Source organism: Mobula hypostoma, chromosome 8 (genome assembly GCF_963921235.1).
Source record: "Mobula hypostoma chromosome 8, sMobHyp1.1, whole genome shotgun sequence".
NCBI lineage: Eukaryota > Metazoa > Chordata > Chondrichthyes > Myliobatiformes > Myliobatidae > Mobula > Mobula hypostoma.
The window spans coordinates 132,530,748-132,553,540 of NC_086104.1; the positions used below are offsets into that span (position 1 = coordinate 132,530,748).

General features: G+C 47.6%; 1 protein-coding gene across 4 annotated transcripts in view; it reads left to right on the plus strand.

The window, feature by feature from the left end:
• LOC134350972 (pleckstrin homology domain-containing family A member 2-like) overlaps positions 1-22,488 on the plus strand; it is a 125,569-nt gene extending 103,081 nt beyond the window's left edge. For all 4 annotated transcript variants that reach the window (XM_063056910.1, XM_063056907.1, XM_063056909.1 and 1 more), the window contains 5 exons: positions 1,991-2,059; positions 5,221-5,285; positions 5,379-5,442; positions 14,986-15,069; positions 22,042-22,488. In XM_063056910.1, the coding sequence (XP_062912980.1) occupies positions 1,991-2,059; positions 5,221-5,285; positions 5,379-5,442; positions 14,986-15,069; positions 22,042-22,425 (666 nt within the window). In that variant the 3' untranslated portion in view covers positions 22,426-22,488. The remainder of the gene's footprint in view (positions 1-1,990; positions 2,060-5,220; positions 5,286-5,378; positions 5,443-14,985; positions 15,070-22,041) is intronic.
• The last annotated feature ends 305 nt before the right edge of the window (positions 22,489-22,793 follow it).

The window sequence follows — 22,793 nt, forward strand, 5'->3', positions numbered from 1 at the left end:
GTTGACTGGCCGCTGTAAGTTATCCTGGATATTGTTGGTGGCAGGAGAATAGGCAGAGTAGACGGGAGACTCCTTAGAGCTGGCATGGAATCTGTGGGCTGAATGGCCTTGAACATGTGAATATGGACTCCAGTTAGGACAAGTTGCCATAGGACTTGGGGTTTGCAAAGTGCCCTGTGTGTGTACGATTGCATCTAACATAAGGGATCCTCGCTGTGGGCCTGTTTCGCTTAGGAAGTCAAAAACCGGGGGTTCCAGGTGAAAGTAATCAGTAGAGGGGTCAGAGGGCAAATCAGGAAACATTTTAACACCCAGAGAATAGTTACCTAACCCTCACTGTTAAAAACAGGGGCTCCCAACCAATGTTCACTCTAAGCTGCGTGCCTGCGCGTGCACACCTCTTTTCCTACCAGCACGGAAAGGAATTTAAACTGCACACAAAAGGTTGTCACTCTGCCTCGTTGGCATGTTAAGTATAGTTCACGATTGTACACAATTACATTTCCTTTCCCGGTTTCTGATGCGGACGGTGTTGACAACGTGGCGTTCGCGATGATTTGGCTGCAGAATTTAGAACTGGCTTACTTAAACTGTTTTTATTGAAGAAATTATTGATTCACTATGTCGAATTCCAAAGAAGCACAGGGCATGAAGCGCAAAGGAATTGCTGGTTCATTTAAAGCCGAGTGGCTTATTATCCTTAGAATAGCTTCAGGTTTACTTTTAGTTAAAAGTTCAGTGCGCACACGTTGTTGTCACTGGGCAAAACAGTGCACGGCACAAGATTCCCGCGTACGCTGGTCGTTACAAATCAGAGGAATGTTGCGCCCAACCTGCTTAGTGGGATTGGTATAAAAAAAAGTTGCAGACCTCTGGTCTAAAGGGTAGAAGATCCTCCCCATATTTTAACATGCCATCCCTTGGAATTAGTGTGGATAGGGTAAGCTCTTCCTCAGCTGTGGGAATTTCAATGGGCTGAATGGCCTTTTATATATAACTTTAGGGTTCAATGGTTTCCTGAGCTTTGGTGTTTTGTGCTGCTGGACTTGGCCACCAATTGCCCAACACCTCAGGCCTGAACTGCACTGTAACTCGAAGTTTAACTATGAAGACTTTATGACTTTTGGAAGCCCCCGTCAGGGTGTCATTTCAATGTTGGGATAGGCTCCTCTGTACAAGGATCAGTGAGGAGGAGGAGTGGGATTGTAGTTCATCAGGAGGCTGAGAGGTGACCTGGTAGAGGTGCATAAGGTTAAGAGAGGGTAGGTGGTCAAAATCTTTTCATTGTGCCAAATGTGTCAAAAATAAAAGGTTATAGGTCAAAGGTGAGAGGTGCATTTAGGGAGATCTGAGGGGAAGTTTTTTTATAACAGAAGGGGTTGATATCTGGAACACACTGCCAGACGGGATGGTGAATCAGGTACAGTCACTATGTGTAAGGGGCATTTAAACTAACACTCAACTAGCAAAGCATTGTCGGAAACGGTCTTGATGCAGTCAAGTAGGATTAGTGTAGATGGGTGCAAAGGTCAGCATGCACATGCTGGGCTGAAGGGCCTATTTCTATGTTCTGACTCCAATACAATAATGGTGGTCGATGGTTGGTACAGAGTGGATAGCTGGAAAGGTTTGTTCCCTCTCTGTGACACAGCAGCAAACTGGTTAGCGCAACTCAGTTACTGCGCCCGTGACTCGGGTTCATTTCTGTCAGGGTCTGTAAGGAGTCTGCGTGTTCTCCCGGTGACCGCGTGGATTTCCTCCGAGTGATCTGGTCTCCTCCCCCGTCCCAAAGACGCGCGGGTTGGTGGGTTAGTCGGTCAGGTAGGTGTAATTGTGTGGCCGGTTCCCGTGCTGTATCTCAAGGTGAACAGAATGACCCTGTGACAGTAGGGTCGTCTCCCCCAGGGCATCGGTTCAACGCTCCTTCAGCGTTTAATGTTTCCCACGGAGCTTTAACGCGCGCCTGACATGTTTGTCTTTAATGCTGCAGAGGAAAAGTTGGAAGAGGAGGTACTTCACACTGGATGAAAATTCTTTCAGTTACTTCAAATGTGAAATGGTAAGTTCTGTGGGGAACAGTGCTTCACAGAGAGCTCTTCGGCATCTTGGGGGTTAACTCTGGCAAAGCAGTCTCGTAGGTGAAATGGCCCTTGGATTGACGGCAAAAGGAATGACAGGGGAGGTGGCGGGCCATGTTTGCCCAGAAGCAGAGGGGTGCAGGCTGAACACAGTCACCTGGTGTTTAAAAATTATCCTCCAATTTACCCTGGCGACCCAGAGGGAGACTAGTCAGTTGGCGTTTCCCTTCAGAGAGTCCGGATTAATCCTGAGTGCATTCCTGGATATCAGTCAGCTGATACCATCCACACTGTGCGTCATCAAGAGAGAGAAACTAAATGAGGACGTTCAGCCCATCGAGTCTGTTCTGCCATTCAGTCACAGCTGGCTCTTTTTTCCATCGCCACCCTCCTGCATTCTCCCTGTAAACCCCCCTTCCCAGTCAGTCTCTGCTTTAAGCACAGCCAGTGGATTGGCCTCCCCTGTGGCAATTAATTTGACAAACTCACCAGCCCTGCAGCAGGAGAAATTCCTGCTCATCCCAGTTTTAAATGGAAATACTTTACTTTGAGGCTGCGCCCATGGATCCTGGACTGTCCTGCTAATGGAAACATCATCTCCACGACCACTCGTAAGTATCCAGAATGTTTCCGTGAGATCCCACCTACCCCCGCCCCCCCGGCCAAGTCAACGTGATCTGCTCTTTGAATCAACAGAGCTGACTATCAGTAAAATAAAACAGGATTGGGCATGTAACTGTGAATGGAATAGTGTCTAACGTTACTCCCTGTGCCCAACTACTTTAAGGCAGTGAGTTGCCGTGGATCTTTGGGTCCAGCACCTGCTCCCAGACCCTCTCCCGGGGTTAACGTCCAGTGGTGAGATACCAGCATTGCTTCAGCATTGCCCTGACCTTTCTTAAAGGGCACCTGTGCGAGCCGAACCCAGCCAATAGAATTTGGCACTGGGGAACTGCCCCTTTAAAGCGGGCTCCGTCTCCTGCTCTGTGTCACAATGCACAACTGGTCCTCAGCCCTGAACCCCGGGCTCGGTAACTTCCTCGTTTCCTGTTACATGTCGCCAGCATCACACAAGGTTAAGGTTGTTTTCCCTGGAGTGTCGGAGGCTGAGATTTATAAAACTACGAGGGGCATAGATCGGGTGGACAGTCCTTTTCTGAGGGTAAGAGGGAGGGAGTTTGAAGGAGATGTATGGAAAGTGGCGGGTGCCTGGATCACGCGGCTGGGGGTGATGGTGAATGCGGAATTGATGGAGGTGCTTAGGATGCATTCCCTGCATGTGAGCCAAGGGGGATGGGGGGGTGATATGGATCACATGTGGGCAGAAGGGATTTAGTTTAATTGGCATTGAGCTCAGCACAGCCATGATGGGCCGAAGGGCCTGTTCCTGTGCTCTACTGTTCTGTGTTCTGGCCCATACCCTTCGATCCTCGGAATCTGACCCTTCACCATCTCGGTGACCGCACGCCCCGTGGAGTGACAGCACAGGGACAAGCCCTTTGAGATAATCTGCTGCCTCGCGGTCCAGCTCCTGTCTAACTGCCATTCCCTTTGGCTGGCAAGATCCTTGTCTTTGTCAAGCCTTCTCTCCAGCTCTGCCCCTCCACGCTGTGCTGGAGCAAACCTGGGTGACCTGGCCTGCCTCCTGCAAGGACTTGGTTTGATGATAGTCACAGATCTACATTTCGCCCAACCTGTCCCTGCTGACCAAGGCCCTGCTTTAGTCAGCATTTGGTCCATATCTTTCCAAGCATGACCTGTCCATGAACCTGTTGAAATAACTTTTAAATCTTTGAGTTGCACCTGTCTCTACCACCTTCCTCTGACAGTTCATTCTGCATACCCACCAACTTCTATGTAGAAAAGAAACTGCTCATCAACGTCCCTTTCAGTCTTTCCATTCACACCTTCAACCTACGGCCTCTAGTTTTAGACTGGACCATCCACCTTACCTGTGTTTCTAACCTCTATAAGGTCACCTCTTAGCCTCCTACGCACCAGGGAAAACAGTCCCAGTCTATCCAGGTCTATCCAGTCTCTCCTTGTAACTCAAACCCTCCCGTCCCAGTAAATCCTGGTGAATTTTTTCTGCACCCCTCCAATTGTTTTATTATTGCCACACGTACCAAGATACAGTGCAAAAACATGTCTTACCTACTGTTCATACAGATCAAATCGTTACACCGTGGATTGAGGTGGAACAGGGTAAAACAGTAACAGTCGGAATAAAGTGTGAGAGCTACTGACAAGGTGCACCTGATGATAACGTGCAAGATCATAACTAGGTAGATAGCGTGGCCAAGACTCCATCTCGTTGTGTAAGAGGACCGTACAGGTTTGGTAACAGCAGGATAGGAGCTGTCATTGAGTTTTGTGGGATGTGCTTCCAGGCTTTTGTATCTTTGGTCCGATGGGAGAGAGGGTGTCCAGGCCGGGTTATGATCATGTTGGCTGCTTTACTGAGGCGGTGATAAAGTAGAGGGGAGGCTGGTTACTGTGATGTGCTGAATTGTGATAATAACACTCTGCGACACACATCAAAGTTGCTGGTGAACGCAGCAGGCCAGGCAGCATCTACAGGAAGAGGTACAGTTGACGTTTCAGGCCGAGACCCTGTTATGGTCCAGCTTAATATCATCTTTCCTATACCAGGAGGGCGGTGGGGTGGAGATACGTCTCTACCAAAGGGGGTGTAAGGTGCCCCTTCTCTCCGCTAGCCTCCCTCAGGCAAAGTGTAGCCCCCTCCCCCCTGTCGAGGTCATGTGAAGCCATTGGAGCAGATCGTGGACTGTCGTGTGAGCGGCTGGTACACATCACAAGTCCTGGTTATGCGACCACTGGCGCCAGGCAGACACTCTCTGGAGAGTACTGATAATGACTGGGGTCACCCGTCTTGTAGAGACAGTGACCAGGAGAAGGCAATGGCAAACCACTTCTGTCGGAAAATTTTGCCAAGAACAGTCATGGTCGCGGAAAGACCACGATCGCCCACGGTGCACAACAACCAAACCTATAGAAGGCTGACCAAAAGGGCACATGATATTCCACATGTAGCCTCACCAACATCTTGTACAGTTGTAGCAATTCTTACAGTCTTGACTGTGAGACACCTCCTGGTTTAACAGAGATGTTTTATTTTTAGGAAAAAGAACCACTTCGGACGATCCCACTGAAGGATATTCAGAAAGCTCAGAACTGCAGCTGCAGGTAAATGAAGCGATTTATAACGCAGTCCGTTCGAGACTCTCTCCACTCTGTGAGCTGCTCTTTCACTCATTTTGTCTTTCCTTTTGCTTCCAGCCAAGCACTGATGAGGGATAATTTATTTGAATTAGTAACGACGAGTAGAACGTTCTACATTCAGGTAATTCTGTCAAGAGTATTGAAATGCTTCGCGCTGGATTTACATAGCTGGGTGAACAAGCATGGACCATTTGAAAATGAGAGCAATCATAACTATGGGACCAGTTAGGAAAGCAGCAGTAACCCTGAACCTGTGTGCGTCATCACAGCTCCAGCAATGGGAGCTTCTGTGCCAACGTACAGTGCTGTCTGTGTGGAGTTTGCATGGTCTGTCCCTCACTGGATGCTCCCCTGGGTGCTCCAGTTTCCAAAAGACCATAAAACAAAGGAGCAAAATTGGGCCATTCAATCATGGCTGATTTATTTTCCCTCTCAACACCATTCTCCTGACTTCCCGCCTATATCCTTTGATGCCCTTACTAATCAAAAACCTATCTTTAAATATTGGTTTAAATATACCCATGACTTGGCCTCCACAGCTGTCTGTGGCAATGAAGTTCACAGATTTACCATTATCTGGCTGAAGAAATCCCTCCTCTTTTTTGTCCTAAAGGGATGCATCTCCATTCTGAAGCTGTGTCCCCTGGTTCTAGAATCTTCCACTGTCAGAAACTCCACTCTATCCTGTCCTCTTTCACTCTTATCTAGTACTTTCAATATTCAGTAGGTTTCGGTGAGATCTCCCTTCATTCTCCAGCAAGTATTGGGCCCAGAGCGATCAAATGCTCCCATCCACATCCTAAAGGCGTGTGGGTTGGTAGGTTAGCTGGTGGCTGTAAGTTGCCCCTGTGTGGTGGTACAAGACAGGTGAATTGAAGGACGTGTGGGAGAGAATGGACTGCAGGGAAAGTGAGACTATAGGATTTCTTTAAGAATGCAGTGGGCCAAATTGTCTCCTTCCCTGCAATAAGGAAATATGTGAGTGATAGGAGGATCCTTCCTTATGAAAGTTGGAGGTCAGCGCCAGTCTCTTCCTGCCAATGATCCGTGGAAGGCTGAGGGGTCACATACACCCCCTGCACTGTCACCTTCTGTGGCCAATCAGATGCAGCACAGAAAGAGCCCACTTGTCTCCTTCAGTCCCCATTGCACCCACATCTCCTTAGAGACTTCCATGTCCATTCACAGACCCCCGATTGCTTCACAGCCAATGACACTTTTGTCAAAGTGCAGTTACTATTGGAAAGAAGATGCGGCCATGGATTTGTGTACAGCAAGCTCTCGTAAGCACTAAACAGATGATCGTACTTCCTCAATGGCAGAGCAGGGAGCAATTCGGCCCAGCTCTCAGAGATTTCCCCGGATTGTGACCTATCCTGTCTCAGTTGCCTTTCACTATCACTTCCCTTATTCTCCCAGTGTCCACCTACACCAGGGGTAGACAGCACACAAACTGAGATCTAAGACTGCACACAGGTGTGCTGGAAAAATTCAGCAGCATCAGTGGAAGGAAATGGACAGTGGACGTTTCCAGGTCAAGGCCTTTAATCTGGACTGATCTGCTGAACTCCACCAGCATTTTGTGTGTTACCCCTAGTGTAGGTGGCTGGTTATTATTCATTGAGGCACAGAGTAGACCTTTCAACACCCCCCCCCCGCAGATTTAACCCTTGCCTAATCACGGGACAGTTACAGAGACCAATGTAACTTTCTAATTGATAGGTCTTTGGGATTGTGGGAGGAAATCGGAGCACCAGGGGAGATCCTTACAGGCAGCAGTGGGAATTGAACCCAGGTCGCCGATACTGTAAAGCGTTGTGCTAACCGCTACACTTACCGTGCAGTCCCGCTATCACTGACACATATCGTGAAATCTATTGCTTCATGCCAGTTGTACAGTGCAAGTCATAAAAATTACAAGTTACAATTTTTGTTTTAAAAACTCAATAAATTGGACAAAAGAATAGCGAAGTAGTGTTTATGGGTTCATGGGTCGTTCAGAAATCTGATGGCAGAGGGGAAGGAGCTGCTTCTAAAACGTAAGGACAAGAACTGTTGGGATGGGAAGCAGCTTCTTTCCCCAGACTGCAAGACTGCTGAACTCCCTGCCACCACCCGGGTCTCATCGCGTACGAAATGCCAGCAGCATCATACAAATTACTTTTTAACTTGTGCCGTAATGTGGTAATGTTATCTCGAGTTATGTGTGTGAGATATATGTCCGGTGCCGTGCATCTTGGTCTGAAGAAATGTTGTTTCCTTTGGTGGGATATGTGTGTACGGTTGAATTCAACCTGAAATGTGGTTCTTCAGGCTCCTGTACACCTGTGCCTCTTGCCCAATGGTAATAATGAGAAGAGGGTAAGAGTCCTTAATGATTCTCAACTACTCAACGACATATATAGATATTTATTTGATTAAATTAAATAATTGTGTATATGTGTGTATGTATGTGTGTGTACATATATACATGCTTTTATTGTAATTCCCCGTTTTGCTTTGTACTGCTGCTGTAAAAACAAAAAGATTTCAGGATATATGCTGCTGATTTAAGCATGCTTTTGATTCTGATGGATGGTAGCCAACGAACCTGCCAAGCCACATGCCATTGGAACGTGAGGAGCAAGTACAGCACCGAGAGGGAATCTCACGCGGACACAGCGCCTGAAGTCGGGCTCGAACAGCGGCTCACTGGGGCTTGGGGCTTGGTAATGATGAGTGAGGTGGGGGTGGGGGTCAACATTTGCTCTGACACCTGTGAGCACGCCCTACCGGAGAGATTAAACGTGGCCTCGATCTCACGTCTCAGTTCAGGGGGTGATGGGAGACCGATTGAATTTATACAATCTGGCACCTCCAAGGTTGCTGCACTACAGCCACGCCCCTCTGTTATGTTCTTCTCATATTTTCATCTGCCAGATGAAGTATGATTTGCAGATAAGTGGCAGGGTAAGAGAATGATAAATAATTGGAGTGTGCTCGTGGTTGTGAAAGCACCGCAGCGCCACACAGTGGTGAAGAGGCCACACTGCGGAAAAGCTCCTGTAATATCACTGTCCTGTCAGCAGGGTTCACTGTTGTCCAACAGGATGGGTAGGTACATGCTGCCACATTCAGTTGGACATTGCCTTATTACTGTTACATATTTAGTTAAAAAACTTGGTTTTTGCATGCCATTCAGACATATAATTTCAAACCATTTGTATATCAAGGTAGTATAAAGGGAGAAGCAAAAGTAGAATGCAGAATAGTGTTTCAGTTATAGAGGAAGTGCGGTGCACATAGGCAGTAAGGTGCAAGAGCCACGATGAGGTAAATTGTGGTCAAGAGTTGATCTTTATCATACAAGAGATCTGTTCAAGAGTCCTACAATGGCGGGATAGAAGCTGAACTTGATCACGGTGCTGCGTGCTTTCGAGCTTTCACACATTCTGCTCAGTAGCTTTTATATCTTACTGGGGAGCTTTGTGGTCTCAGTTGTAGCGAGGACTGGGCCTCATCTGGCTGTGTCACCTGTCTGTAGCCGCCCAGGAGAGAGAGAGAGAGAGACGTCTGTGCACTCCACGGGGGGGGGGGGGGCGGGGGTGCAGTGCCCAAGTTGGAGTCAGTGCTGCCCTCTGGTGTTCGCTCGACTGCAGAATTCTCTGCGTTCATGGACTCTGGGTCTTGGACTGTATCTTTTGTGTGACTATTTTACTGCTACCTTATGTGTGCTTTGTGCTGTGTATGACTGTTGGTGTTGTGTTTTGCACCTTGGTCTCAGAGTAATGTTGTTTCATTTGTCTGTATTTGTGCATGGTTGAATGAGAATTAACCTTGCACTTGAATAGGAGAGGGGAGAAGAGAATTCAGAGGTAGGTGGTGGGAGTTTGATAATGCCGGCTACGTCCCTGAGGCAGCGGGAAGTGTAAACAGAGTCCATGAAGGGAAGGCTAGTGTTCACGGTGGACGATACACACTGCAGAATACCATCCTGTCATTTTTGCACATGGAGAGAGGGAGGGAGGAAGGAAAAACGAGCAAAACCCACCAATGCAGGGATCTGAAACGAAAGCAGAAATGCTGCATAAACCTCAGCTTGTTCCACAGCATCTGTGCGAAGGGAAACAAGATAATGCTTCATCTGGGGGAGAAGGGAGGGGATGTCACAGTTTTCAAAACAGAACTGGGGGAAGGAGCTCAGTGTTAGACAAAAGTCTCCATAGAGATAAGGTGATAAGGTGTGTGAGGACTGACCATTAGGGAGGATTTTTATGGAGGAGATGAAGCTCAGTGGGTTGTTGGTTTGCATTGGTGATGCAGAGAGGCTTCACGGGTTCTGGACAAGCTGGTTGAGGTGGGGTAATGGCATCATGTGGACTACAACGTGGGGAAATGCGAGTATTTGCTGAATATATTTACATGGTGAGAGTCTGCTAGACGTTAATGTTCAAAGGGACCTGTGTGTCTGTGAGCTCGATCACTGGAAGCCGGCATGAAGGTGCGTTAATAGTTAGAAAGGTAGCGAGTATGTTGGCCGTTAGTATAAAAGCATTTGAGTCGAAGGTAACTGAGGACTGTTCCTCAGGGTCTTCATGAGACTGCACTATGAACATTGCTACTATTCTGTTATCATCTAAAATGCTTATGCTTCCTAAGGAGTGAGTTTTAAAATTATTTATTGAGATACAGCATGAAATAGGCCCTTCTGACCCCTTGAGTGACATCGCCCAGCAATCCCCGATTTAATCCTAGCCTAATCAAAGGTTCAAACGAGGGAATGTCGACTCAGACCATGAGAGGCCTGCGTCGGGCATTTTCATGCCTTACAAGGCACAGATTGGAAGTCTGTGTGGGGCGCCACTCCTCGCACAGACACTAGAGCAATGTGTGATTAAGTGCCTTGCTCAAGGGCACAAACACGCTGCCACAGCTGAGGCTCGAACTAGCGACCTTGAGGTAACTAGACGAACGCCTTAACCACTTGGCCACGTGCCGAACACGAATTCAAAGGTCGAGAAGTGCCCCAAAAAACGAATGACAGTTAAACGTGAGAACCCCGATGTCCCCCCCCCACACATAAGCGGCAGTGAACAACGATCCCCCCTCCCCCCGGGCAAAAAAAACGCATCAGTGCTACCACTGAGCCCAAGCGTGTGCTAAGCAAAGTTACCCCAAAGGCTTCGCATTTCATCCGAAATTTGACAAACCACAGGTTCTCTCTCTCCCTGGTAAAGGAGAGGGAGGTGTCCCCCATTTTCACAGCGATCGGGGGACATAACAACAACCCGCTGGTTTACGATCTTAAAAGTCTGTATCGTCGCTTTTTTCCGAGCTCTGTGTCCGAAGATCGCAAAGACCTTGGGTCTTCGGGCCCACAGCAAAAGATTTTCCGGCCTCCCTGACGACACACGAGTCTCCTGCCGTGACACTGACCCTCGATCCGCCCGTCTCCAGAGCCCCGAGATCTTAGGCTTCCGAACACAATCGAGATTCTCAGGCCAAACCCTTGGCATGTCGAGTAGCAACCAGTTGTGGAACCCCGAGAACGGGTCCCATTCCCGCAAAGAACAGAAGCCTGTGTGTAACTCCAGGTCAGGGTCTTCCGAAGAACCATGAAAGGGAAAAAAAGAGATATTAAAGGTAGAAATAGAGCTGTATCTAATGATGCAAACAAAGGAGTCGCTGTAGGGCGCGTTCATTCCTCCTAAGCTTACGGGACAATTTCTAGTTAAGCTACCAAGTGGTACACTTTTGGACCTTGGGAAGAGGCTGGATTATCTGGAGGAAACCCAGCCGGTCACGGGGAGAACAGTCAAACTCATTACAGGCAGTGGCAGGAATTGAACCCGGGTCGCCTTTACTGTAAATCGTGCTAACCACTATACTGCCGTGCCCCAGACCGACTCCTGGTGAATCTGTCACGTTGGCAGTTGAGGAGACTTAGTCTCTCACAAGCAGACATGTAGGTTGATCGGGGAATTAATTGGTCAGGTGTGTGTAGAGTCTGATTCCAGGAAGCATTAGCAGGGAACTGGGGTTGCACTGTGAGCCAGTATTGACTTGATGGGCAGAAATGGCCTCCTTGGATGTCATAAGGAAGTATGAAATTGCCTTCACGTGTCTCCCACAGGCTGGGCACTGTAGGCAGGCGCGGCTGAAACAGTGATCTCTTGAGGTTTACTAGAATCCCGTGCCTCGTTTTCAAGCCCAGGTCCTGTCCTTCGATCAATATGGAGAGCCTGTCCCTACAGGGAGACTTTAGAGCATCTGCTGCCTGTGTGATGCTGTGTACCAGCGATCCTGCCGCAATTCACCTGCACAGAGAAGAAACTCGACTTTGAGGAAGATTCGGTTTCCCTGAGCCTCTGTAGGCAGCTGCACAGGGCTTTATCTGTAGCAAGGAGCCTGTCCCTCGGCACGAAAACAAACCACTCAAAGTATATTTAATAAACCAGCACCTTGGGACACTTTACCTGGGCTTGTGTCCAATGTACAGACTGCATCAACAAGTGGAACAGAGTGTGTGGCAGCAACAGTATTTAAAACAGGTCATCCACGCATCATCTGCTCTGTAACGAGTCCCAACACAGTTACCTCAGAATACCTCCTCCAGATGTCAGGATGAACTTTTATTCTGACGACTTCCCTCAGTGTCAATGAGACAAGGTGCTGGGTATTGACTTCAGAAAGGGTGACATTGCGCATGCTGTTGCCTACATCAGAGGAGCTGAGGTTGAGAGGGTCAGGTTCACGGGTGAACAGAGCCAATCCGTGGACAAGGAAGCTCACTAAAGAGCTTTGGCCTGCCCCCATCGAGCCTTGAGCATTTCCGTTGTTACAACACAAACCGTTCCACCTGGATGCGTAACGGCTTTGTCTGGCAACTGCTCTGTGCTCGACGACAAGAAACAGCAGACAGACAGTTGTGGACACAGCCCAGCACATCACAGAAACCAGCCCCTTCTCCATGGACTCCATCTATACTTGTCAGCGCCTCCAGTAAAGCAACCGGCATCCCACCCTGGCACCATTGTTACTTGCCGCTTACCAGGCTATCATAGAGTCATGGAAAAGAGCAGCTCAGAAACAGGGCCTTTGGCCCATCTAATCCGTGTCCATCCCTTTAAACGTCCTACTTCTGTTGAGGGTACGAAGCTTGAGAGTATGTGGCTGTCAGAGTGAAGGTAGATGTCGTCCAGGTCTTGCTGTAATGCAGAATGGGTAGAGTTGTAGACTACCACAGCAGGGCTTTCAGCTCAACTTGACCGTGCTGACTGAGATGGACTCCAAGGTAGCGTGATGCTATTGCAGCTCAGGACTCCCTAAGAGTTCAGAGTTCAATTCCAGCGCCGTCTGTGCGCTCTCCACGTGAACACGTGGGTTTCCTCCAGGTGCTTCAGTTTCCTCCCACAGCCCGATACGTCTCGGCTCGGATTAGACGGGCCGAGGGGCTTGTTCTGTACTTGTCTGTGACTCTGTGTACCGGTGGTAGGTTAACGGGTCATTGTAAATTGTCCTGTGATGAGGCGAGGGTTAGATAGGTGGGTTGCTGGGCAGTGCGACTCGGGCCGGAAGGGCCTGTTTCGTGCTGTATCTCTGAAGAAATAAGTGTGTGCTTGTCTTATCCAGTCCCATTTGGCCCATGTCTGAGCCTTTCCCAGTCTCAGAGCTATCCACATCTCTTAAATGTTGTTAGTACTCCTGCCTCACACACTTCCTCTGGCAGCTTATTCAGGAAACGCGTATACTACTCCTCAGATCCCTTCTAAATCTTTCCCTTGAACGTTAAGTCTTCTCACCATAAACCTACGCCCTGTAGTTTGTGATTCCCTTTCTCTTCACCTTTGGGAAACAGCCTTGGTGGTAACAAGAAACAGAAGAGATGCGGCTGGGTCAGCCCGCAGCCCTGGGCCCATGAGTGGGTGTGTAACAGCCCTGTCAGTCTGGAGGGGAGTTGGAAATGATGCTTCTGACCAGGTTCGGGGTCTTCACTACTGAAGTAACACCCTAACTCTGCCTTCAATCAGTTTTCACATGATGTGTTGGTGTGTTGAGCAAGCTGCCAGAGGAAGTGGTAGAGATTTGGTACAATTATAATGGTTAAAAGACATTTGGACAGGTAAATGGATACAAAATGTTTAGAGGGACGTGGGCCAAATGCAGGCAAGTAGAGCTCGCTGAAGTAGGCTACTCGGTTGGCATGGAAAAGTCGGGCTGAAGGGCCAGTTCCTTTACTGTACAACACTGACCTCTCTGAGTATAAGCTCCGCTCGAACTGGAGCTTTCCTGAAAAAGGATACAGTGCTCTCCCAGCGTATATGACGAATAAACGCTCCCAACCCAGTACAGGTATCGACTTGAACCGACGTTCCAATGGCAAACTCTGCCATCTTCCCTGACGAAGAAGGCAGTTTGTCAACGAAACACCAGTTAAAATCGATTCCTGTACCCAGTCTGGAAGCCCAGGGAGCGTCTATAGGGCTTTCCTCTTTGGAGCAAAGGAGAAGAGGGTGACTTGATAGAGGCATGTAAGATGATGATTAAAAGCATAGAGTGCGTAGCCCTCACCTTTCTCCCAGAGCAGCTGTTTAAAGGGAATGCAGTGTCTGAGGTACATTATCTTACACAGAGTGGTGGGTGCCTGGAAACCACTGCAGAGGTGATGGTTGAGTAGACACATGAGGGACATTTAAGGGATTCTAGTGGGTGAAAGAGAATGGAAGGTTATGGGCCGTATAGGAGGGAAGGGTTAGATTGATTTTTGGAGTAGGTATACATAGATCATCGCAGCATTGTAGGCTTTCGATCCCATACTGTGCTGCACTGTTCTCTGTTCACTGTGAACACACCCACCTCCACCACACAACCCAACATGACCTTGTCTATCTTAACAGGAGTTCATCCATTTCTGCAAAGACTGTGCTTCCACAACTCCAAAGTATCTGTGGGGGGAGGGGGAAGATCATCTGCACTCAGTCTGAAATAAGACCATAAGATATAGGAGCAAAATTAGGCCATTCAGCCCATCGAATCTGCTCCGCCATTTCATCATGGCCAATTTATTATCCCTCTCGACCTCATTCTCCTGCCTTCTCCCATAATCTTTGACGTCCTTACTGGGCCACCCATTATTGTTAAGCAGTGACCCTTGGTTCTAAGTTCTCCCACGAAAGGAGACATCCATTTTTATCTGTTTAAAAAGCTTTTAGTGTTTGTGTAGTCACTCAATACCGGTGACAGCTCTGCGGGCTGGTGGGCTGGGCTCATCACCAGCTGTCCAAGCCTTTCTGCGAGTGCAGCGGCCTGCCTGCACTGAGCTCTGGTGGGTCACGTAGATAGGCTGGCATGATCGGTCTGTCAGCTGTGAGTGTGGCACGGGCAGGCAGTAGCGGCAGAGCGGGGGAGCTACCCTGCCAAGTGTACCTTGCCCCCCGTTTCTGATGGCAGAGCGCGCAATCTGACCGAAGGTTGGTGATCAGCGGACCGTCATCGGGATTCTCCCGAAACCGTATGATCAATGTGCACTATGGTGACCAACCAAACTCCGACTCCGCAAAGGATTCTGGCACGTTGGGCAGCTGAGCAGTGACAGTCCGCGTTGTGTGAGCCTCACTGTTTTATGTATGCAGGAGAAGGCAATAAAAAACATGTCTGATCGTTGTCCTGTGTCTGTTTTAAACAGGCGGACAGTCCTGCAGAGATGGAAAGCTGGATAAAAGCCATCAACGAGGCAATTAAGCTGTGGAAAGGTTCGAGCAATGCCATGGTACGTACCTCTAAACTTAAACATCCACTACTGTTAAAAACGCAGGTTGACGTTGGAGCCACGTGAAGGCTATGCAAAACTGCCCGTGGTGGCTGTGCTATTGGTGACCACGAACAGCAGTACTGGGGAGTGAGCAGTGCTGAGACTTGCTGCTGTAAGAAGGCTAAGGATATAGTAGTCATGGGAGAGGCACGGAGAGGTGGATTAGACAATGATTGTGAGTGAGTGGGTGGGTGAGTGTGAACGGTTATACCTTATTCACTTCAGACCTTTATATTATTGCTGTTTTCGCCTCTTCTCTAAACAACATTTTAAATTGTTATTTTGAAGAACCCTTGTGCATAAACCAAAGTCACAGAGAAGTACAGCACAGAAACAGGCCCTTTGGCCCACCTAGTCCATGCTGAAACCATTTAAACTGCCGACTCTCATTGACCTGCACCGGGCCCATAGCTCTCCATACCTCTACCATCCATGTGCCTATCCAAACTTCTCTCAAGCAGAGAAATCAAGCTCACAAACACCACTTGTGCTGGCTGCTCTATCCACACTCTCACGACCCTCTGAGTGAAGAAGTTTCCTCTCGTGCTCACTGTGAACTTTTCACCTTTCACCCTTAGCCTATGTCCCACCCAACCTCAGTGGAAAAAGTCTGCTTGCATTTACCCTATCTAAACCCCTCATAATATTGTAAACCTCTATCAAATCTCCTCAATCTTCTATGTTCTAAAGAATACAATCAGAATCAGAATCAGGTTTCTTATCACCGACATGTGACGTGAAATTTGTTAACTTAGCAGTAGCAGTTCAATGCAATACATAATATAGAAGGAAAAGAAAACAAATAAGTCAGTCAGTTACAGTATATGTACATTGAATACATTAAAACATTGTGCAAAAAAACAGAAATACTGTATATTAAAAAAAGTGAGGTTCAATGTCCATTTAGGAATCGGATGGCAGAGGGGAAGAAGCTGTTCCTGAATCGCTGAGTGTGTGCCTTCAGGCTTCTGTACCTCCCACCTGATGGTAACAGTGAGAAAAAGGCATGCCCTGGGTGCTGGAGGTCCTTAATAATGGATGCTGTCTTTCTGAGACACCGCTCCTTGAGGATGTCCTGAGTACTTAGTAGACTAGTACCAAGACAGAGCTGACTAAATTTACAACCACCTACAACTTCTTTCAATCCTGTGCAGTAACCCCGTCCCCTCCATACCAGACAGTGATGCAGCCTGTCAGAATGCTCTCCACAGTACAACTATAGACGTTTTTAAGTGCATTTGTTGACATGCCAAATCTCTTCAAACTCCTAATGAAGTATAGACGCTGTCTTGCTTTCTTTATAACTGCATCGATATGTTGGGACCAGGTTAGATCCTCAGAGATCTTGACCCAGGAACTTGAAGCTGCTCACTTTCCACTTCTGATCCCTCTATGAGGATTGGAATGTGTTCCTTCGTCTTACTCTTCCTGAAGTCCACAATCAGCTCTTTCATCTTACTGACATTGAGTGCCAGGTTGTTGCTATGGCACCATTCCACTAGTTGGCATATCTCACTCCTGTACACCCTCTCGTCATCACCTGAGATTCTACCAACAATGGTTGTATCGTCAGCAAATTTATCCATGGTATTTGGGCTATGCCTAGCCACACAGTCATGGGTATACAGAGAGTAGAGCAGTGGGCTAAGCACACACCCCTGAGGTGTGCCAGTGTTGATTGTCAGCGAGGAGGATATGTTATCACCAATCCACACAGATTGTGGTCTTCCGGTTAGAAAATCGAGGATCCAATTGCAGAGGGAGGTACAGAGGCCCAGATTCTGCAACTTCTCAATCAGGATTGTGGGAATGATGGTATATTACATGCTGAGCTATAGTTGATGAACAGCATCCTGACATAGATGTTTGTGTTGTCCAGGTGGTCTAAAGCCATGTGGAGAGTCATTGAGATTGCGTCTGCCATCGACCTATTGTGGTGATAGGCAAATTGCAATGGGTCCAGGTCCTTGCTGAGGCAGGAGTTCAGTCTAGTCATGACCAACGTCTCAAAGCATTTCATCGCTGTAGATGTGAGTGCTATCAGGCGATAGTCATTAAAGCAGCTCACATTATTCTTTATAGGCACTGGTATAATCTTTGAAGCAAGTGGGAACTTCCACCTGTAACAGTAAGAGGTTGAAAATGTCCTTGAATACTCCCACCAGTTGGTTGGCACAGGTTTTCAGAGCCTTACCCGGTACTCCATCTGGGCCTTCCGCCTTGCGAGGGTTCACTCTCTTTAAAGACAGCCTAACATCAGCCTCTGTGACAGAGATCACAGGGTCATCAGGTGCAGCAGGGATCTTCAGAGCTGTAGTTATATTCTCCCTTTCACAGCAGGCAGAAAAGGCGTTGAGTTCATCTGGTAGTGAAGCATCGCTGCCATTCATACCATTGGGTTTCACTTTGTAGGAAGTAATGTCTTGTAAACCTTCCCAGAGTTGCCGTGCATGCAATGTCGCCTCCAACCTCACTTGAAATTGCCTCTTCGCCCATGAAATCTTACCTCCAGAACCGGCAACATCCGTCTAAATTTTCTCTGTCCTCTTTTAAGCTTCCTTACTACTTTCCTGCAGGTGGGTGACCAAAACTGCACACAATACTACAAATTAGGCCTCACCAATGTCTTGTACAACTTCAACATAACATACTCAAAACATTGATTTATGAAGGCCAATATGCCAAAAGCTTTCTTCTCCGTCCACTGCACCCCCAATCTTGGTGTCATCCGCAAATGTGCTGATCCAGTTAACTACGTTATCATTCAGATCGTTGATATAGATGACAAACAACAAAGGACTGACACCGATCCCTGTGGCACACCACTAGTCACAGGCCTCCAGTCAGAGGGCAAACACCTATCACTACTCTGGCTTCTCCCACAAAGACAATTTGCTACTTCATCTTCAATGCTGAGCACTGAATCTTCTTGACCAACCTCCCACGTGGGACCTTGTCTAATGCCTTGCTAAAGTCCATGTAAACAACATCCACTGCCTTGCCTCCATCCTCTGTTCTGGTAACTTCCTTGAAAAACTATAAGACTGGTTAGACATGAGCGTCCATGCATGAAGCCATGCTAACCATCCTTAATCAGTCCATGTCTATGTATCTGGTCCTTTAGAATACCTTCCAATAACTTTACCACAACTGATGACAGACTCACTGGCCTATGATTTCCTGGTTTATGTTTAAAGCCTTTTTTTTTAAACATTGGCTATCCTTCAGTCCTCTGGTACCTCTCCTGTCGCTAATGATAATTTAAAAATCTCTGCCAGGGCCCTAGCAATTTCTGCACTTGCCTCCCTTGGGGTCCAAGGGAGCACCTTGTCAGGCCCTGGGGATTTATCCATCTGACTTGCCTAAGGATAGTAGACATCTCCTCCTCTGTAATTTGTACGGGGTCCATGATTCCACTTTGCCTCATTACTATAGACCAAGTAAATACAGATGCAAAAAAAGTTACTTAAAATCTGCAACATTTTCATATGATGTAATCTGACCTTTCCGAATCTTTTTTCTAAAATTATATGATGAGAGGAGCGGAGTTAACGACATTATGGATCATGTCTGATACAAGTTGTTGGTCTAGCCCTGTTTTGCCTTTTTTTGGGCGTTTTTTTTCTCTCTTTCTTTTGGAGTTTTTTTTTGTTTATATATTTTTTTTTCTTTTTATTTCTTTGTTAATGTTTAATCTCATTATGAGTTTGGAAGTCTTTTATTTCTATGTTAGTTAAAATTCATTTTATATATGCTGTTGAACATTTCTCCAATCTCTTTGTACCAACTTTGTTATTGAGTTTATAATTTTGAAAAATTAATAAAAAGATTTAAAAAGAAAATCTCCCCCATCTGTTTCGACTCCAGATATGAATTGCCGTTTTGATCTTCCAGAGAACCTATTTTGTCCCTTGCAATCCTTTTCCTCTTAACATACAGTATCTGTAGAATCCCTGAGGATCCTCCTTTACCTTGTCTGCTGGAGCAACTTCCTGCCTCCTTTTAGCCTTCCTGATTTCTTTCTTAGGTGTTCTCTTGCTTTTCTCATACTCCACAAGCACCTCATTTGTTCCTACCTGCCTGTAGCTGCTATACATTTCCTTTTTTCTCTTAACCAGGGCTACAATCTGTTGGAAAACCAAGGTTCCCTACATTTGTTGCCTTTACCTTTTATGCTGACAGATACACACGAGCTTAATACTCTCAAAATTTCACTTTTGAAGACCTTCCACTTACCAAGTATACCTTTGCCGGAGAACAGCCTGTCCCAATCCACTCTTGCCAGATCCTTTCTGATCCCATCAAAACTGGCCTTTCTCCAATTTGGAATCTCAATCTGCAGACCAGACCTATCTTTTTACATATTTACTTTCAAACTAATGGCATCGTGGTGACTGAACACAGAGTGTTCCCCTACACAAACATCTGTCACCTGTACTGTCTCATTCCCTAATAGCAGATCAAGCATCGCACACACTCTCATTAGGACATCAGGAAACTTTCCTGAACACACTTTACAAACTCTATCCCATCTATCCCTGTGACAGTATGGGAGTCCCAATCAATATGTGGAAAGTTAAAATCACCTACTATCACAACTTTGTTTCTTGCAACAGTCTGTGATCTTCCTACAAATTTGTTCCTCTTAAGTTCCTAGGAGTGTTGGGTGGTCTGTAATATAGCCCCATTAACACAGTCAGACCCTTCTTATTTCTCAGTTCCACCTGTAACACCTCACCAGATGAGTTCTCCAGTCTGTCCTAACTGAGCACTGCCTGTAAGGACAAGCACCCCTCCCTCCTTTAATCCCTCCCACTCTGTCATGTCTACAGAACCTTGGAACATTGAGCTGCCAGTCCTGCCCCTCCTGTAACCAAGTCTCACTAATGGTTGTTGATCATTGTGAGCTCGTTGCCATTCACACGGTCGCTGACACTCCTGGCAAGGCAGCCTGTGAGTCAGGGTCAGTTCTCAGACTCCTGTTCTTCCCAGTGCTGGACAGTCTCTCCCACACCTGAGCACGCCGGCAGTGGTCCCACGGCTGACCATGTTGCACTGGAGAGGCTGGTTACTCAAAGGGGTCGATCCTCTTTCAGAACTGGCAACAGGCAAGAGCCAGTCTTTTGACAGAACTAGAATGAATGGGACAAATAGTAGGAGCAAGAAAGTTTTGACACAGGTTTTACCCCAGATTCCCGCCCCCCCCATGTATACCATCTATTGTTGGCACAGAAAACAGTGCCATATTGTCTGATGGGCAGTCTGATTACTCCACGAGTCAGCTGAGGCAGGGAGTTTCTGTAAATGATGATTAGTCACAAACCCACTGTCTGAGTTGTCATGGAGGTGAGTCAGGGCTATGGTTTTCACTGGAACTGAATTAATTCACATCTGCTGCTGCGGAGATGTGGTGTTCTTGGCCAGGAGCTATCGGGACACATGGAGACGGGCTGTACCAGGCACTGGTGCCCACGCTGAGGGAAACTGTACACGCTCATCTCTTCAGACCCTGTGCGTGCCTTCCAACAGGACAGTACCAGCAGGCGGTGAGAGTGCTGACAATTCTGTGTGTGGTCAGGCTGCATCTGGATGCATATCTCTCCACAAACTTTCATTTGCATTGAGTCTTCAGCGTAGTGAAGTCCAAATGTGCTTCATAGAACAGTTCAACTCAGTAAAAGCCCAGTTGTACCGAGTTCAAAATAATGCTTCTCTCCCACAGAGCCCTCATTTTTCTTTCATGCATGTGTCTTTCTAAGAGTCTCTTAAATTCTTCTAATTTACTTACCTCCTCTGGTAGTGCATTCCATGCACACCTCTCTGTGTGTATTTATTTTAAAAAAACTACCTGTGACATTCCCGTCTATACGTTCCTCCTTTTAAATTTTCACCTTGAAATTATACCCCCTCATTTCTGCCCCGGGAAAAAGATGCTGACTGTCCATTCTGTCTGTGCCTTTAATCATCTTTTACAAGTCAAGTTACCTCTCATTGTCCTTCACCCCAAAGTGAAAAGCTCCAGTTGACTTAGTATTTCCTCATTAGACGTCTCTAATCCAGGCATTATCCTGGTAAATCTCCTCTGCACCCTCTCTGAAGCTCCACATCTGCTTCCTATAATGAAGCAACCAGAACTCAACACAATACTTCAAGTGTGGTCTAACTAAACTCTTATAGAGCCGCGACATTACTTCGTGGCACTTGAACTCAATCCCTCGACTAAGAAAGGGCAAAACACCATTCACCTTCTTAACCACCCTTGCAACTTACACAGCAGCTTTGAGTATATCATGGGACAGACTGGAAGCACAGAGATCTCCACAAGTCAGGCAGTATCTATGGAGAGCAATGAACAATCTACGTTTATGACCGAGATCCTTCATCAGGACCTCGGCCTGCAACGTCGACTGTTTATTCCTCGCCATAGTTGCTGCCTTACTGGTATTTTCTGTGTGTGTTTTGCTCAAGATCAGCAGCGTCTGCAGAATCTTGGGTGCATGGGCGCGTGCAGATCTCAGAGGGGCTCTGTGCTGGAGAAGGTGACACAGTTGGGCAGGGGGATAAAGTTGGAGAAATTTATACGCAACTAGAATCATTTCAAAACGTGCTCAAATGTTTAATGCCTTCTTGGGAAGCAGAGAAATCTCTTACTAGCTCTTCTTTCAGTTAGTCCTGATGAAGGGTCTCGGCCCGAAACGTCGACTGTACCTCTTCCAATAGGTGTTGCCTGGCCTGCTGCGTTCACCAGCAACTTTGATGTGTGTTGTTTGAAATTCCAGCATCTGCAGATTTCCTCGTGTTTGCATGATTGAGAGGTGTTGGCTGTGGTCAAATGTGCGCAGAATCCACAGGTCCCGGTGGGAGGAGCTGTTTGATAGGGCTGTGGAAATAAAACCTCTCACCTTTGCCCTTCTCGTTTCTCGTTTGCAGGCATCCACGGCTCAAGCGACCTTCACCAGGGCCAACTCGCTGCTTCTGGCCGACCCGTCCGGCGCCCCGCTCTCGCCACCGTCCGGCGGCGTGGCCACCCCCGGCGAGGAGAAGCGACCTCTGACCAAGTCCACCTCCATGGTGTCGTCATGGCAGCCGTGGACCCCTGTGCCCTCGGCCGTCGGGCCGCCCGCCTCGTCGGCACCGGAGGAGAGCCCGCACGACAGCGAAGCGCAGGCGCCCTCCGCCGAGCCTGGCCCGCAGTTGGCGGGGGTGAACGGTCAGGACAAGCGACGCAGGCACCGGTCGCAGCCGGCTCCCCAGAAGGAGCACCACTTCGTCTACAGCATCGACGACGACGGGATCCGAACATCAGACGTCTAACCAGATGTCCTTCCTGACGCTTGGTTTTCCTAGGATTAGTAACTCTGGCCAAAGTGTCGCTTTCACATCGCTTAGCTTGGCGTCCTTATCTCCAGAGCTCCAGCGCTCGTTGGTAGGACTGTGACATTGCGTTGGAAGAGAACTGCTAAAGAGAAGCTGAAGAGCTTCTGTTGGGACTTTGCATTCCTACGGTGGCTTGAGTTTTTGCACAACCATGTTCACTTTTTTTTACCACCTGAAAATTCAGGGGAAGAAATTGCCTAGCACTACCTTTATAGAGTTGATGAGTGTCCGTGATGCATTGTTGAAAGGAATGTATTAAAGCTGGTGTCATTTTAAAATCCCTGTTGCCACTGAATGTCTTTTGA